Source organism: Stegodyphus dumicola, chromosome 8 (assembly GCF_044657685.1).
Source record: "Stegodyphus dumicola isolate Sdum_Otavi_A_Nest chromosome 8, ASM4465768v1".
Taxonomy (NCBI): domain Eukaryota; kingdom Metazoa; phylum Arthropoda; class Arachnida; order Araneae; family Eresidae; genus Stegodyphus; species Stegodyphus dumicola.
The window spans coordinates 60865216-60883748 of record NC_140775.1 but is presented as its reverse complement, the minus strand read 5'-3'; the positions used below and the strand labels follow the sequence as shown (position 1 = coordinate 60883748).

The 18533-nt window shown below is 33.3% G+C and overlaps 1 protein-coding gene across 2 annotated transcripts in view; it reads left to right on the top strand.

Moving 5' to 3' along the window:
• LOC118182289 (zinc metalloproteinase nas-8-like) overlaps positions 1-16161 on the top strand; it is a 40277-nt gene extending 24116 nt beyond the window's left edge. Inside the window, exons 4-9 of one of the 2 annotated variants that reach the window (XM_035351616.2) lie at positions 1078-1110; positions 2533-2579; positions 2661-2739; positions 7872-7995; positions 11965-12143; positions 15780-16161. In XM_035351616.2, the coding sequence (XP_035207507.1) occupies positions 1078-1110; positions 2533-2579; positions 2661-2739; positions 7872-7995; positions 11965-12143; positions 15780-15994 (677 nt within the window). In that variant the 3' untranslated portion in view covers positions 15995-16161. The remainder of the gene's footprint in view (positions 1-1077; positions 1111-2532; positions 2580-2660; positions 2740-7871; positions 7996-11964; positions 12144-15779) is intronic. The other variant, XM_035351617.2, reaches the window with a different exon arrangement.
• Positions 16162-18533: the final 2372 nt, after the last annotated feature.

Below are 18533 nucleotides of genomic sequence, written 5' to 3'. Positions count from 1 at the left end.
TTGCTGCCGCATTGGACCTGTTTCGACATCGAAGCCACATTCACATGCGGTGATTATCATTAGAGAAACAGAAGCGTAACTCATCTGAGAACACGACGCTGTGCCATTCTGTTGTCCACATCGCTCGGACCCGCCACTATTGCAGACGTGGGCGTCTATGATGTGGGACCAATGACAGTCTTCTTAACGGACGCCACGAGTGGTAGCAACCTGCCACCAATGGTTCATCACCACCGGTAAATCGTTCTGGTCGATATGGAAACATCCAAGGGTGTCTTGAACGTGCTACAGAAGGGAGGTAGTAGTGTGTTGCGCGTGCACTACTGCTTGTCGGCGGATGGGTCGATCTACGCGTGCTGCACCAGCATCTCTTCAACTTGCCACATTTCTTTGTTCCAACCATCGTCGATACAGCCGGTGGGCTGTGGAGGAATTCAGGTGTGTATCAGCTCAGATTTGTTGTATGAATCGACCCGCGCTTCTCAGTCCGATCAACATGCCACTCGTAAAATCATCTGTCTTCTGAAATGTCTCCGTTGACGCCGGCCTGGCATCTTCTGCTACTACGCACGTGCTCTAAGACCAGAAAAGATTTTCTACAATGATTTTCGTAGCAGAAATAACGGCACGAAAGTTGAGCATTCTGCAGGTTATTTCCATTATATCTTCTTCAAAGTGCGCTGGAGAGCTGCGAATTTTACATCATTCGCATAACTTGGTGACGTGCATTACCCTGAAATTTGCATAAATTTCTGGTCATTAATTCTTGGTGTTGCATTTTCAATGCAGGGTAGTGTATGAACGGAACGTTTGGTTTTTGTCCTTTAACAGTTGAAAAGGAAGTAGTAGATACACTTAATTTTGTTCTAAAGATTTAAGAATCTTTAAAAACATCAATACAGATTTTTAAGAAAGCGAAAATTAAGCACTGCAGATAAAGCATAATTATTGTATGTAATAGCCTTCTGAATTATGTAACGCACTCCATTTACATTTCTTTTGTTTCTATAAAACGTTTTGTTCATCTTAAAATTTTGTATATCACTTTGTTTTAGTCACTATGTTGGTATTTTACAGGAAAAGATGACTGGCAGCCAATGTTCAATAAAGGTACGATTTTATATTATAAATCATTGGCTTTATAAATCCAAAGTATGTTTTTTTAAAAATTGTGTAAATATATTAGAGAGTTAAAAGAACATTTGCTTGAAAATATTTTTCGGTTACATTTTCTAGCTCTTGCTATTAGCTAATATTAGCACCTTTACTGAAGAAAGGTTATGGAAGCATTTCTCATATTCCGAATCTAAATTAAGTTAAGGAAATAAGTTTTACCCGCAAAAGTTGAAATTTCGTTACAGTGAAGTTGATAATAAATTCAGACCGAGAGATGCATGTGACTGGCTCTTGACACATTGTAAAAATCAAGAACAAACATATACAAGGAATATAGCAAAACTTTGTTACGATGCCTTTATATTTTTAATTGATTCATGTACAGACTTAATATTTAACTTAAATTTTTATTATAAATAAAAAAACTTATGCTTTTTATCTATGAAAGTTTTTAATTTTACTTTAATTTGCAGGGAAAATAAACATAAAGTTTTACTTTTTTTTTTCTGATATGGAATGAAAGCAAATGATTGTGTGGAATACATCCAAAGCAATATTTTTTTACAATTTTGTTTCAACTTTTATAAAATTATTGCTTTAACTTTGCTGTTGCAAAGTGAAAAACTGTCTTTTATTAAAAAAATAAAATTCCTTTATTTTTATGAACTCTTAAACTATAAGTGAATGATGAAAGTATCTAAAAAGGAAATACGTATGAAATGACATGAAATTTGGGGCAGAAAATTCGCAAAAGCAAAACATTGAAGCAAAACACTGAAAAGCAAACCAGACAAAAGATTTGAAGTAAACTATACATTCCAGTGCAAACCCATTCTTTAAAGTGTAAAGCTCTTACTGAAAGAAGGGAGTGAATCTCAATATGTCATATTATTTTATGCAAAAATGCACTTTAATTAATGAATGTCCTTGTCTTATTTTCGTTACAGTGTGATGACTTAATTCAGCTTTAACGTACTTACGTCTTTATCTATATACTATTACATTTGTTTTCAAATTTATTGATTTTTAAATATACTTAATTGCTTCAATTTCAAATTTTGCTTTTATTACACTCATTTTAATTAATGAACTTTTTTGTGTTTTAACAAATTTCATTTATATTTCCTAACATCCTTTTAATGGTATTAGAAAACGATAGTCACATTATCATGTATGCAATAGTTTTACTTGTTTTAAAAATTTATTTGCGCTAACCAACGAGTCAACAATTATTTTTTAAAAATTATACCAAATATTTGCTGTTTGGAAGGCAACGAAATATATTTTGATCCCAGTTACAAAATAATTAGCTTTTGAATTTCTTTTATTTGTTACTCTATATTTCTTTAGCGGTATTTCCTTATTTATGAACTTATAATAATAATCACTGCTAATAGAAATAATGCTCTTTTATAGGGTTAAAATATGGAGATATTTTGCTATCAAAGGAACAACTCGAAGAGGTATAGAAAACGAATGTGTTTCATATCACTTTTGTTTAATGTAATTCGCATTTGTTTGATATCATATAAATATCCTCTTAGGAACGTCAAGGTATTCGTCATGACGGAGGGTATAAATGGCCTAGAAACAAAGTTCCCTACGCAATTTCTAGCACATTCTGTAAGTACATTTATTTTCACGTAAGTTATATTTGACATTTTCGAAGCAAAGAGAACGCATATTTATGTAGCATTTGAATAGTCTTCTAATGAGTATCTGCATACTTTGAGTGTTAAAACAAATCCTTGAACATTTTTTATTTTCGGTTAAAAATAGAATTAATTAGACTTAAATCACAGTACAATAAATATTGCTTTTATAAAACAAGATTATCTAAAAATTTTTCAATAAATTATAAACTTTTTATTAGTTGATTTTGCTTTAAAATGGGCTTTGTACTTAATTAAAAATTGCAGTATATATCTTGTTTAATTCTATTAAATTACCAAATAAATGCAAAGTTGTGTTGTCTTATTATAGTAACCAGTTGTTATCTTACAGTATTAAAATTTAAAATAAAATACAGTATAAAATTTGGATCAATTTCAAGTTGTCTCTTTATATCTGCTTATTAATAATAGTTCTACTTTCGATTTAAATAAATAAACTATGCCTTGTATGCTTAGATGATTTATTAAATATTCATTCATTAACCGTAGATAATTGTAGGATCTTAACTTTTACGTCAGTTTTTGTTTAAGCAGTTTTTAATTTCAATTTAACCAAAAAATTAGTATTTCAAAATTGTTTCATGCTTTTATACTACAGTATAAGGTCATCAAACAATATGTAGTAATCTTGTGTTATCCGTACTTATTGAAATGGCCTATTTTTTTGAAAATATACATTGATATTTCATTACTGTGTTTGACAAAGCAAGTTTGTTCATATATTTGCGTTTGTTCGTGTATTTGTGTATATTTTGAGTATATTTGTGTTAGTTAGGAGAGTAAATATTGAAGATATTAGGAACGGAAAGAACGTCGAAAGAAATGTCTTTATTGTTAATAAAAATAATGAATTCATTGAATTAATATCTATATTGATAATTTTCAAAATTATTATAGGATTTTACTTCGCATGAAATGCTAATTAGCTGCAAAGTACACAGAACGCATGAATTACAGACACATGAACACTCAAGCATGTTCAAGTATAAAATAGCCAAATCATGTTTAGTGCCCATCAGTTTCGACAGATAATGTGAATTTCAACAAGCTGCAGCAAGTGGAAAAAATTGCAGGAATAATTTTAAAGAAGAAAGAAATCCATAAAGAACATAATGAAATATATTAATTACTGAACCATAATGAATATATATTAAAACAGTAGTAAAAGCATCAGAAAAACGCATACAGTTTACTTAGGGCTATTGCTTCTCAAATTTGTAGAATTGTGCATTAAAAAAGTGCTATAAAAGATACCCGAAAACAAGGTTTGAAATGAGTTAATTTTCAAAAAAGAGCTAAAAAAGTTTCAGGCATTGCTATTTTATCAATATTCATAATTGTACATAAGAACTGTGTGCAGAACTATTTCACTATCAACGTATTTGACTAATCACTGAATTCAAATTACATCTGGTGACAGTAAAACTCGAGAACCAGAAATTTTAAAACGGATTGTGTCTGAGACAAACAAAAATATTAAATAAGATAATTTCACCAGGTAAAGAAAAACATGTGTTATTTTGTTACTCGCTTAAATTCTTTCAGATGTTCTTTATTATCAACTTATGTTGTCTTAGTATATAAAATAACCACCCCGAATCTATACATAGGGTGTGATTGTATATACAAGAAGTGATGCTCTTGAAAACCTTCATCACACCTTGCATATATAGTAAAACTAACCATCCATATTGTGTGGCGTTTCGCCTTCTTTGCTAACATGCAATGTATGAAACGTTGCAGAGACAGGTAGTAAATTATCACTATGTCTTCTAAGTACAACACAAACAGGAAAAAGGGTCTCACTCAAATAAAAGTTAACAGATGGCGCCACTCATGCTTAAAAGACAACATTTAGTAAATCGAAGATAATGGATTAACTAAATTTGCGAAAAGTAAGTTAGTCTAACGGTTGCACAATTAGAATAACGAACAAGTTTGCCCTGAACTAAGGTCAGTGTAATAAGCATAATGGCAAGAGTAATGTAGAATCCCCCTTGCAAGAGAATCAATTTAGCAATGTGGCTCTCAGCATGCAGAACATGCCGTGTTTCTATCCTCTAAACTTTTCCTTTAAATACCCTCTTCTTTCTGCCTAATTTGAATATCACGCGAGATAGGAATTTACATTCTGACAGGAAAATGGAACTGAGAAGGATAGGCTAGCGGTTTAATATAAAATAACAAGTTAGAAAACAATACCCTATAACTGATTGGTGTGGATAAAAGTAAATGTTGTCACTTAAATACCTTTTGTCACTGATGATAAATGTCAACACCTTCTGCAGATCAATGCTATTTAAACAACAACTAGAAAACGATTTAAAGTTATATAGATATTGTAGGGTATTACTGTAACCGGAAGCTTATCTTCCAGTCCTGCAAACCCTACTAGACTGCTAGCGGCATATTGCTGAAAACAATTACGAAGTATAAAAAGTTTAAAATACATTTTTCATTTAATTTTTTAAAGTGAACAGAAAGGGACAGCTTGTGCTACAAACGAACTTCCTCTATCATATGAATAATTAAATTAACGCAACAGAAAGTTAAATTCAAATGCAGGTAGCGTAGTCGGAGGCTATACATAAATAAACCAGTTAAGCTGCCTCAGATATTCTAACAGTGCGTGTTTATAAACGCGTCTAATAAAACGCTAAAGGCGGAATACAATTTAGGCGGAGCTAGCGAGACCAGAAGCTCTAAACTATGCTTTCGAAACCTTAAGCTTAAATGCACAAAACGATCTAATTTGCCTTCTGGAAAGAAGAATTTGTAGTAAAGGCTTTAGTCACTGTAAATGGTTAATTAAAATAAAATATCTTAAAATATAAATATGTATATACGGGAAAAACTGAAGTATAATAAAAATAGCATAAAACAGAACCTTGAAAAGCAAATTATCCCAATGACACGTAAACTACAAATTTTTTCTATTCAGTAAAAACTCTTGAAATAAACTGCAATTCTCGCCTATAAACGTATAAATGAGAATAAGTAAATTGACAATATTATTAGCAACACCATATATAAAAATATTTACGTATACAATTAAAGTACAATTTCTTCACATAAGGAGCCCACCAGCGGCCGAGTGGTAAAGTCGCTGAACACTGGTAGTTCGGTCCGAGGTTCGAATCCCGCGAACGGTCTGGCTGCATGGGTGTTTTCGTGGTTTTCCCCATGTGTAACGTGTATACGAGCCAGTTTCCCTTAGAAAGTCCTCCACGAAGGCATCCCTCCCCTTAGGCAGATAGCCCTCGAGGCTTTGCCATAATTACACAAACCATCTTCACATAAGGATGGCCAAAATAAAACTGGCTCGGAAAATCTGTGTAAATACAAGAGGTTTAGTTTCAGTTTAGTTTATAATGATCACTAGCAAAGAACACTAGTGCTATCTGCCAAGCAACGGGTACCTTCAAAGGAAGACTTTCTGAGGGAAACTGGCCCGTATTACACGTTATACATTGAAGAAAACCACGAACAGGTCCATGCAGTTAGCCCGTTCGCCTGTAAGCGAACCCAGATCAGAACTACCAGCGTTCAGCAAATTTACCGCTCAGCCGCTGGTTGGGGACATTCAACAATGAACACGTGCCATTTTATTGTTCGCGCCATTTCATGTGGCATTCTATTGCTCGTTACATACATCTGAACCTATCGCTCTCACAACTGGTTGCAGTCATGATGATGCTCATGATCTGTCACAACCAGCTGTGTCGCAAGTTCTAATGATCTTCTTTGGGGCTTAAAGCATATTTTTCAGAAAATTTCAAAAACATTTTACCGGAGCAGCTTAAATTTGGTCCTCTGTTCGCGCTTAAATTTAAATTCCTTTTGACTGTACTTTTTTGTGTGTTTGTTGTAGTGCTGCGTATAGATTTGCTTGGTTGTTTGTTTATTTGTTACCCTTGCAGTGATGATTATGAAGCTTATTTTAATCAGTTTGCAGCCACATGGTTTCTATTAATATATTTATTTGTTGTATGGAATTGTAGATCTTTTAGTGATGGATGTGGTAGTGTTTCAATTGTAAAAATACTTCGGCTGGGGCTCGAGATGTAAGCGATTTCGATACTGACTGTGGTTGACGAAAATTTGTGTCACCGGCGATATCTGGCAACTTCTCGCCAAATGAATACCAAATTTTTGGAAGATTCGGGAAAACAAATTTTAGAATACTTGCGGCCAAAAGCTTTCACAGTCCATGCTACAATATATAAATAAGAGTCCGAGAGCTAGGAAGTTCAATTCTTAATCAGCTGTGAGATTTAGCTGTTAGCTGAGTTGAGACTTTGGCTTTACTCTGTGAGTAATTTGAAGAACTTCTGTGCAAACTTTTCTTGCGCTAAGGAATTGCATAACATTCCTGTTTTACTTGTGCTATTTACAGCTATTTATTTGGATTATTTTTATAATAAGTTGTCTATTTGTTTTTGTCTGGGATATTCATTTAAATAATTTATTATTTGTTAAATGCCAGTTACATTGGCCGTTAGGCCATTAAACTCCTTGCTTGCCAATAGCCCTGAAATTTACAAGAAAAATTTGTCAGTGCGTCACACTCGTTCAAATGTTCCGCTATCATTGTCCGTACACTATTACATACAACGGCGAATCAGTTAGTTCAATGCGAAATAAATGATTCTGTGGACAATCATTCCCTTATTCATTAAATATGCATCAGTTTGAACCCATAGCTCACAACAGCATAATCTTATATTACATGTACAGGTGTGTTGCTTAAAACAGTTTGCCTGGTATAAAGTAATGGACAACATCGTACCTATAAACTTAACTTGGAAGTTTTGGTATTCTGTCCTACCCCGCGCTGCTGACCTGTATATAATGCTAAAATAAATTTTAATGTAAGTGCTGAGGAATTTAGGATCATCATGTACGTGTTACATGAGGCTACGGATGTGACGTTTTAAGAGTTCACTGCATATTTTTAAAAATGCAATAGTATTTTAAATTTTTTTTAATTTTCAAGATTGTTTAGTGAGGTTTATGAAATAAATGAAATTGTGTATTTTACTATGCAATTCTGTAGTAAAATATAATTTTTTTTTATTACAGCTGTCACTCAAAGAAGAGCAATCGTAAAAGCTATTGAGGTGTGGAATAATCAAGTTCAATGTGTCAAATTTGTTCCTAGAAAACAAGGAGACAAGGATTATGTTTTATTCTTTCCTGGAAAAGGGTAAGAGTGAAATAATCGACATAGTACTCATTTGTAAGAATTATTTTTAGAGCAATATGCTTCAATATAATTTTAAGTACTGACAATAGGCATAACTATTATGCTTCTAATGTTTGTGGTGATTTTTAAAAAGAAGTCGGAAAGGAAAGAATGGCAATTTTACCAATTTCAATCACAAACCTGACCATTTGGGAGTAAATAAAATTTAAAGTATAAATTAAAAAAAAATGAAAAGGACATTTCCACAGAGATAACACAAATTCCATCAAACAAAGATGTGAGGCTGATTGACCATTCAAAATATAAAATGACCCCATAATAATGTTTGATTTAAACACTCTTGTTTAAGAGAATTATTTAAATATTACTGTAAATACAACTGTAAAAAGTGGCCTTAAGTTTATTTATATTGCTTTTGTTGTTTTTAGCCATGCGATGAACCTTTACTAATTGGCAACAAGCTTGAAAACAATTGAGAATGCAGAAAATATTAATTCATAGTTGATAACCGTGATAACCTCAAATTTTTATACATCCTTATTAATATTGCCCATGCATGGTATTTATCTTTAGTTACTAACTATATTACTATGAATTAATTTGAATAAGATTATCAAAAATATATCCGCAAAGATTATCAAAAATATATCCTATTTCTCGCAAACGAAGTATTATTATACTTTTATTTAAATTACTATTCTCCCAAAACAGTTGACTCTACAGCGAGGAGCAGGTAAAACGTTTGAACAGCAAACTTCATGAGTTTCATCTTTTATATCTAAATGGACAGACCGCATTCAGTTTTCGAGTTTTCCGCCTTGTGTAATGAGTAATTGAATCAGTTTCTCTTAAAACATCCCTTCACGAAATCATGCTTCCCAGTTGCGGATGAAGAAATTCTGCTCTGATTCTAAACGTAATTATGAAGCCTGCTTATGAAAGAAAATCTCATAATATATTAATACATTACAAAGACTGAACACGAACTGGTTTATGAAAGTCATTCGTTGCATGTTACAGTTTTATGAAATTCGTAAATGTAAAGTTATTCAACAGATATATTTAGCAAAATTTCGAGTGCTAATGATATTTGGACTACACAAACAATGGAATGTTTACGTGCGGAAGCACGATATTAAAATCACGGAAATGAAAAATACCTAATCGGTTAATAAAAATATTCTAATACAACACTAAAAAAGTTATTTTTAAACTAAAACTTTTTAAAATCTTTTAAAGTAAGTATTATTCGATAATGTTTTAGTACCGTAAATAGGAAATAAAAACTGCATTTAAAAATATTCAGAAAACAGATTTTAAAACAAACATTTTGCTAGTGGTCTAAAACGCAAGGATACATATTTCTGAAGGATTACGAATAATTAATATTATAATTTGAGTAATGAACATCATTTTTGCTTTTAACATTATTTGTTCTTTTCCAAAATAATACTTAATACAGTTTATGGAAATATGTTAATATTTTCTTTTAGAATAATGTACAACAAATAGCGGCCAAAGCTAACTTTGACGTAGCGTGGTGTATTCAGAATTTTCTACATAATTCCTGTTAGATCTTCGAGTTCTAATTATCGAGTTACTAACATTGACTTTAAGCTGTTGTATGGATCGTGCTTGCACACGCCTTCCTTTTTATTTGGCCGCAAAGAAACTGAGAAGTTAAATGCGACGATCGCGAACGACGGTTCAAATTTCTTCAAGTTCGTAAAATGGAAAGTCTGCCAAACATTTCCCGCAAGTAACCATTAATTACTTCTAGAAATATTGAATTAAATTACTGGAACAAAAGGCAAGTTCGATACATTAAACATGTTGTAGTATTATCGCTTTTCTAGAATAATAGAATATTAACTTTCAAATAAAGCTAAAAAATGTTTTACCCTTTGTTAGTGGTAAAATTTCTATCGTGATTTCCAAGTCTTCTGCAAAGAAAACAATAAATACAAGAAAATAATTAGTTATTGTTAAAATCATAATGCTAAATACGCTTCCATTCTGCTTAATGAAATATTTGCTGAAAAGCCCTGTAGTTTAGGTTAAAATAACACATCGAACAACGGTTATTTTAGAAGTCACACAGCAAAATTCAGCGTTATATTTGCAAATTTTTCTAGGCTTAGTTTCGATGGTTTAACTACCGAACCATCGACACTAGAACTGGAAAATTTACAAATATAACGTAATTTTTGTTATTTGACTTCTAAAATAAGTTCTATAGTACTACGAAATATTCAAATGAAAAGTGTATAACATCTTAATATTAGCATTTTCTAAAAGTTTATAGTACATTTTGCGGAAAATTCAAAGAACTGAAATAAACATACCTTTGCTTCTAAAACTTTCATTGGCAATTTCTTAACGTGAATTACATTTTTGTTGATCAACAGTTATTCAACATTGTGAGCTAGAGAATAAAGTACTCCTTCTACTCTTGATAATTTATTAATCATAATTTTCGAACAGTAAACAACCATACTAAATCTAAAATATGAATTACAACTTCTAATGCTTAATTATGCTACTCCCAAGAATATTTGCTAGTAACTGACATTTATAAGGACCACGTAATATCAATAAACTACTAATGCAAAGGATTGGCGTAGTGCTGTAAGAGGTTTCAACACTGTTAGTTCCGATCGAGTATGAACATGGCTTACTGCTTGCATGTATGGGTGTTCTTGTTGTTTTTTTTCCCGTATAAAATGATAACGAAACATTTTCTAAACCTATTTCATCTCTCAAACATATAGCTTCACGTGTTTTGTTTCAAATAAACACAAGCCTTCAATCAAGGAAAATAATAATTATAATCTTAATTTTAATAATTTTTAAAATGTTACTCATCTAGATGGGATTTAAGCTAACGCTCACGTTTTTATTCAGGGCATTAATGACTCACAGAAGAACTTACGCAATATATTTTCAAACTTTTAAGTAATTGTTTCACACTTCGAAATTATTTTCTGAATTTCATATAAGAAAATCAAAACAAAAAGGATTTAATATAAGATGTGACCCCTTCCTCACTTTTCTTGGCTTTCTGCGAAACATAATTAGTTATTTTCTCTTGCAAAATTCTTCACGAAGATATCTCTTCGCATGAGCACGGAGCTCTGATCAAACCCAGCTCTCCTCCGGACCAACTATTATAAGCCTCTTGAAATATAACTTAAGAATTTGATACCATACCTTTCCTTCTTCACAATCCTTGTAAGAAAAAGCAGGGCTTTGCTTTATCTCAAAGAAATTCCAGTCTCTACCATTATATTGCTATGATTAAAGGCCTAGGAACAATGATGCTAACAAACTGTATGTTCTACAATCTTTCCAGTTATATCCTTATCGTCAGATATTTCTTAAGATACCCGTGAAATGTGTATTAAACTGTCGCTTTGTTGTATCATTTGCATGCTGATGACACCACATTAATGTGCTCCTTGGGCTTAGAATTCAAAATAGCGTAAAACCGTGGTGCTTACTTATAGTGCCCTGAGATATTTAATCTTATCCTTTACGTAACGTCTGAAATTCAATCAAGTATTGCTGGGGTATTCATATTCTGAGAGTCGATATAGTTTTGATTCCGTTTGGCTAAAGAAATGTATTGTCTGCAAAGCAGTCTGTAACGCTCGAACCCGTAAAAACATGCACAAGGAATGAATCACCTAATACATCAAGTGATATGCAGATATTCCTATCAGTGACGGCAATAACGTTTACCGAATAAAACACTCGACAATATAAGGATTTGAACCTCGGACTTAAACTTCGAGAAGTAGTGTGGTTTCATATTAAGTTCTGTATTATTATATATCTTCAGCATAATTATATAAAATGTATCGGATTATGCTTCGGTGGTAATAAATTCTCATAATAAATTGGTCTTATAAAATTTCTCTTTTCATATTGAGGAAGGAGTACAGTTACCGAACTGATGTTTATTTTCAGATGCTATTCCTACATGGGCCGTAGAGGTGGAAAACAGCCAATTTCCCTAGATACCACGGGATGTCTCAAAGAATCAGTTATCTTGCACGAATTGGATCATGCTATAGGATTTGCTCATGAGCAGAGTCGCTTTGATCGTGATAAATACATTAATGTTCTCTACGAAAACATACCTGAAGGTGAGTTACATTGACAAACAGAAATTTATTTTGTTATTTCAAATGTGTAATAATATTTAATTTCTCATTCTAGACACTGACATGTGAGGAAATACCGCACTAGAGGTAGAATCAGTTAAAGGGTATTTCCCTAGATTGCCTATTATAAGACATATTGTGTGAAAGTACTGAAAATAATGCATGCCATTATAAGGTATTTTCTCCCACATTTTTGCATACCTTCGTAGTGTAACGGTAGCACACTCGGCTCGGATTCGAGAGGTCCAGGTTCGAGTCCCGGTAAGGGCGTTGGTGATTTTTCACTTTTCTTGCTTAAATCTAACGACTCATAGAAACGCCGGAAGTAAAATGTGGTTGTTAATGATTCTTCACCACCAGGATTTGGCGATTGTGTTCCCTAATCCCCAGTCGCTCTTTAAAAGGGAGAATATATAAGATATTTTCTCCCTCCTTTCTGCATACCTTCAGTGATGTAACTGTAGCATGTGATGTAACTGAGGTCCAGGGTCGAGTCTTGGCGAGAGCATTGCATATTTTTCACGTGTTTCACATTTTTCACGTGTCTCCTGCAAAAATACATTTGTTTTTAATTTGACATTACCCACACATGAATATGTTCGCAATTTAAAACAATTCTCCAATTCGAATCTACCATTTTGAGTTATGTGAGATACATACATATTTACGTAAGGATATCAAGAAGAATTTTTAAAAAGTAGTAAAATTTTAATAAATTTCTAAAACACTGGAATTAAACCTTTTACTGCAAAATAAACGTAGAGGTTTTTAACTTATCTTTAGATATTTTGACGTTTTTAGCCCAAAGAGGCAATTTGCCCAGAAGGGAATTTCCTTTTGGCTTTTTTAGTTCATTCACTATAAACGGCGAATCACTTTTTAAATTGCTGCCACCAAATATTAGAGCCCTGTATTATATTTAAAGAAATTAAGTAAAAGAATCTGCATAAATTTATGCATATTTCGCGCATTGTGATAAAACAACGGTACCTAGAGCAATAATATTTTGAATCACATACGTCTCCACCCGAATATGGGCATCTGGAGGACAAAATTTGGGATCTGGAATTTGTTTTACTATCTATTTCATATTTTGTAAAGCATTTATGAGTTTTTTAATTAAGAAATTCAACGATTTCAAAGAGCGCAATAGCAAAAATATATCTCCAACTCGCGAGGCTATGTATCGGAAATTCTAAAGATTATGCTCTTTTAAATAGTTTGTGATATTACTGTTGAATTGAATTTTATCGTTTAAGTGGGAAGAACATGGTATTTAATAATTAAACGTAACAAACAAAACGTTAAAAAAACACCCGTTCCGGTCTAATATAAAATCTAAAAGCTTTCAGTGAGTAATATTTTTTGAATTTATTTACCAGTCGCGTTAATTCTTGAAAGTTCAGCTATTATGTCTGGTCTTGTATTCGTGTAGTCCCTTTCCTGAGTAAGAAATTATGTATTATTTCTAAGAGCTCCCGATATGTCATGTGGGATGGGGGGCGGTTTGTTTTTTAATGGTCTGCTCCAGAACAAGCCAGAACCAACAAAAGTTAATCCCCCCCCCCAATTTCGTCAAAAAATTTGAAAAGTCATTTAACACTTTTAGGGATTCAACGCAAAATGCGTTTCGAAACTAATAGCAATTCTGGGCTAACGCCTCTCTGGGCTAAAAATTTGAAAAGCTTTCAGATTTCATATTACGTTTAAAGGGGCGTTTTTTCATTTAGACACACATATAAGTTTCGAGAGCATTTTTTTAATGTCACTTTACGCTAAAAATATTTAAAAACAGCATATCTTTAGAACTTCCGATAGACAGTTTCGGAAGCTGGAGATAAAAATATTTTATTCCGTACAATGTTGCCACTGCTCATTTTGGACAAAATATGATATATATAATAAATCAAATTCTAATTCGTAATTCGCGCTTACAGTAGCCCATATTCGGTTGGAGGACTACGTTCCTCAAATTTTGATGTCCATAGGTACAGTTTTTTTTTCACAATGCAAGAAAAATACACACATTCAAGCAGATTTTTCAATATTTGATATCTTTAAATTATAATACAGGGCGATAATATTTGATGGCAAAAATTTGAAAAGTTGCACAGACGTTTATAATGAGTCGACGTAAAATGCCCTTACGAGACTAATAGTCCTGTGCTAACGCCCTTTTGGGCTAAGAAGTTAGGAAAAATAACAAAAGAGAAATCATAAAATACAACCAGAAGGTACTAATATATAATAGACCTCTGGATTTTTGTATTTCATGCACTGGTAAAGGAAAGAAGATAAAAATCGCGCGCGAGAGTATATATATATATATATATGGTATATATTTGTAATTATATATATATATATATATCATAATTACAAAACAATTCTTTTGAAAGCAAAACATAAACATGCCTAGTATTTTCACGCATTAAGTGCAGAAAAATTATCATTAGAGACTTAAGGTAAGAAATTTAGAACTTATGTTTTACGAAGACCAAAAATTGAAATCCATAATTAACAAATTTCAAATAATCTTTATAATTAATTTCAATGTTCCCTCCTGATGAAGTAGCATTGAAGTTGATTGAATTCTTCTTCTGTTTTTATTCATAAAATTTCATTAATTTTTTGAAATGGGGTTTGGTTGTTTGAAAAGTTTTGGTTTTAACATTTTAAATTTTTTTTGTTGCATTTAAAAGATTATTTAAAAATTTTTAGCTAAGAATTTCCATTTATAGTCTTTGTGAAAAATTAGTTCTAAATTTCTTGCTTAATATATATATATATATATATATGTAAGGGAAAAAGGAATATGTTAAAGATTAAATTAGTAACGTAAATTTCCCTTCTCTATTTCTAAAAATAGGAACCCTTCTCTGCACTGCGTCATTTTGAGAAAAATCTATGTCATATGATTCTTACGTAATTATGATGGAAATTAACCAGCTAATAATAATTTTAGAGCAATATTAACTATCCAATCAAAATGCTTTGAGAACCAAAATTAACTCAGTTTGACTTAGGATTTCATCCTGAACATTATGTATTTGCTTCCCACGTTTTGGCCTAGCTAATTGCTATCTGTCTGCTCTGCTTTCTTGCTACAAAATTATCAAAAATATAAGCCTTTTGGAACAGGCACATTTAATGTGCCGACTTGTGTGTAACCGTAACATGTTGCTGAGCTGAAACGAAAACTGAAGATTTAATCTGTCTTCGCCTCCCACTTCCTAGTCATTATGGATCTTCTGCTCCTGAATTTATTACAACTGCTTCTAAGTTTCTGAGTTTGAATATATTATATATATATGCGCTCCCGATATGTTTAAATATTTTACTATGTAAGGAATTTTCTCTTTCTTTATCACGTGATTTCGCGGAGTGATTGAATGCCTGTATCCATCAGAAAGTCGGACATGCAAATCCTGGCGAGGCCGTTGCTCAATTTTTCATGTTTTCTGTTCCAATAAATACTAAGGAACACTATACTAGTCTTTATGAACGCAGTCTGTTGATCAGGTATTTAAAAATATTTAAAACCATTCATATTTTGCATTATTGTAATTACATTTCTATTAAATAATTCATTCTGTTTTTGTTTTCTTTCGTTTTGTTTAGATATTCGTCCTCAATATGCAAAAACCGATTCTAAGCAATTCAATCTGCAAGGTAGCTATGATTACTACTCCCTGATGCATTATCCTGTTAATGTACCAGGAACTAATAAACTAGCATTCACGGTACTCGACAAAAATATTAACTTATCTTTGATGGGACATGCAAAAGGACTTACTCAAATGGATTTACAGAAAATACGCAAGCTCTACTGTTAATGAAATGTCTGACATCAGCTCAAACACGAAGTTGCCGTTTCACCTTTTATTTCCTACTTTTCTTAAAATATTTTCTCTATAAACTATTTCCTACAAATATAGCTTTCTCCTCTTCAGATTATGTATTGCAATAAAATGATTATTTCAAAATGTTCATTTATTTTAGTGTTACTGCACTGTAAAAAAAATCTGTAAGGTTACTAAGAAAAGTCGTGGAAACTCGGATGCCATGGACTATTTGAGTAATCAATAACAGGAATATTCTTAGTAACTTTACAGAGATTACACCTGTAATGGTTACAGATGTTTGACGGGTAATGTTACAAGAAGATATTCTGTAGTCATAACAAAGTTTTTGTATGTTGATTACCAAAGCATGTGTCTGTAAAGATTACCGATCTTTGATCTGTAATGTTACAGGAAATTATCGTGTAAATGTACCATGATTTTCATATGCGGTTTACCCCTGCATACATCTGTAAAGATTACAGGAAATAATAGTGTAAGTAGAACGTAATGTTTGTATGTGGATTACTAAAGGGAATATTTGTAGATTACTAGTGTTCTGCTTGTAAGGTTATTGCAAGTGATTATGTAAGAAGAAAATGTATTTTCCATTTGTGAAATATTAGAGGATATATATGTAAAAGTTGCAGATAATTTACTTAAAAGTTCTTCCAAATAATGATGCATATAGAACATATTTACGAAATACATAACTGATGTATTCTCAAATATTAAATATTTTTATTGTAATATTACTAAAAATAATTACACATGTAGAACATATGTTTCATATGAAATGTCTACAGCTACTGCTTGTAACGAAAGATACTGCATTTATTTATTTGTGAGGAAAGGGAAGTTATGTAACTTATTAAGTTCTTTTAAAAAAAATACCTTAGATTTTCTAAAAGATATACAGCATTTTCTTTCAAAATATTCCCAATGTTATAAAGAAGCTCAAATTTTATGCTTTTCTTGCATCTGCATTATTTTCTTTTATTGAATATTTGGGCATCTGAAAGTTACATATGCATCATGAAATAGCTGGAGAAAACTGGTGTATTATACGTATTAAGTGGTATTTTGGCAATAAATTAGTAATGTTTTAGAATTTCTCCTTCCCCCCCAAAGTCCTGCTATGCTGCCTCAACGTGGCGGGGGGGTGTCACTGGGCAGAACGGGCGAAGTACATCGGGAGCATAGCTCCTGGTAGGGCCACCCTAGGCGTGAAGGCCGTTCCAACATGCCCAGCTAAAGCATAGCAGGTGAAGAACCCTCAGGGAATTGCCGTCTTGGTGATCGGGTATCACACTCCCGGGGCCCCAGTGACCTTTCCTCCTCTCTCTTTCCTCTCCTCTTGTCTAGCTCTCTCTCTTATTTTTCTCCCTTGTGGTTTCCTCTACTGGAGGTTGGGGCTCACTGTGAGATGCAGCTACTACTCTTAGTTTCTGTTCCACCATGGTGAGAATACCGCCTATGCGTTTGCCGTGCATGGTGACCCGTAGGGTGGGAAAGGAGGATCCTGACAGTTGAGGGGCGAGGTACTGTCCCCAACACACTGCTTTGGCCTCTGCTTCTACTTAAAACGGGAGGCACTTAGCTGTCCCCGCTAGTGTCAATCGGCTGGCCACTAGTCCTATTGGTCAGTGGCTAGGGGATAAGCTCTCGGAAGTCTCCGCTTTTGGGAAAGCCGACTGTGGGGCTTCAGTTTGCGTATAGACCCGGCTAGCCCTAACACAGGGATCTGCGTTCCCTTGTTGGGCTCCATGGTGAGTGGGGCGGTCGGGCCCGAAACCTTCTCTCTTTTCAATATGAAAACTATAACTTCTTCTCCTATCCATATGGATACGAAAAATTCTGGAGCTGCTAAAAGAATTTGTACTTCGACCTTAATTAGCACAAACAAATGTCCAAAGTTTTTAGTTATCACTGGTGAGCTAGAAAATCTATCACCATTCTTCATCCATAAGCATATTGTGGCCTCAGCAGGCTAGCCAAAACACATAAAAAAGCTCCGTTCAGGATCTCTGCTCATCGAGACTACATCTGATGCACAATCTTCCTCTCTCCTAAAAATGACCAAAATGGGGGAACATTCTATTACTGTATCCCCACATAAGTCTTTGAACACGTCAAGAGGTGTCATTTCGGAAATAGACTTGATATCAGTCTCTGAGGATGAACTTTCAAAAGAACTCGCCGAGCAAAATGTATGTGGCGTCCGCCGAATAAAAGTCCGTAGAGACGGGCAACTCGTCAATACAAAACATCTTATTCTGTCTTTCTCCTCTCCAGAGCTACCGAAAGCCATTAAGGCAGGTTACCTGAATTGCCCCATCAAACCTTACGTTCCGAACCCACTGCGCTGCTTCAAGTGTCAACGGTTTGGCCATGCGAAGGCCGCATGCCGGGGAAACCTGGCATGTGCTCGCTGTTCTGCAGGTGGTCACGAAAGTCAGGATTGTGTAGCTGATCCAAAATGTGCAAACTGTCATGCCAATCATCCAGCATACTCACGAAACTGCCCTAAGTG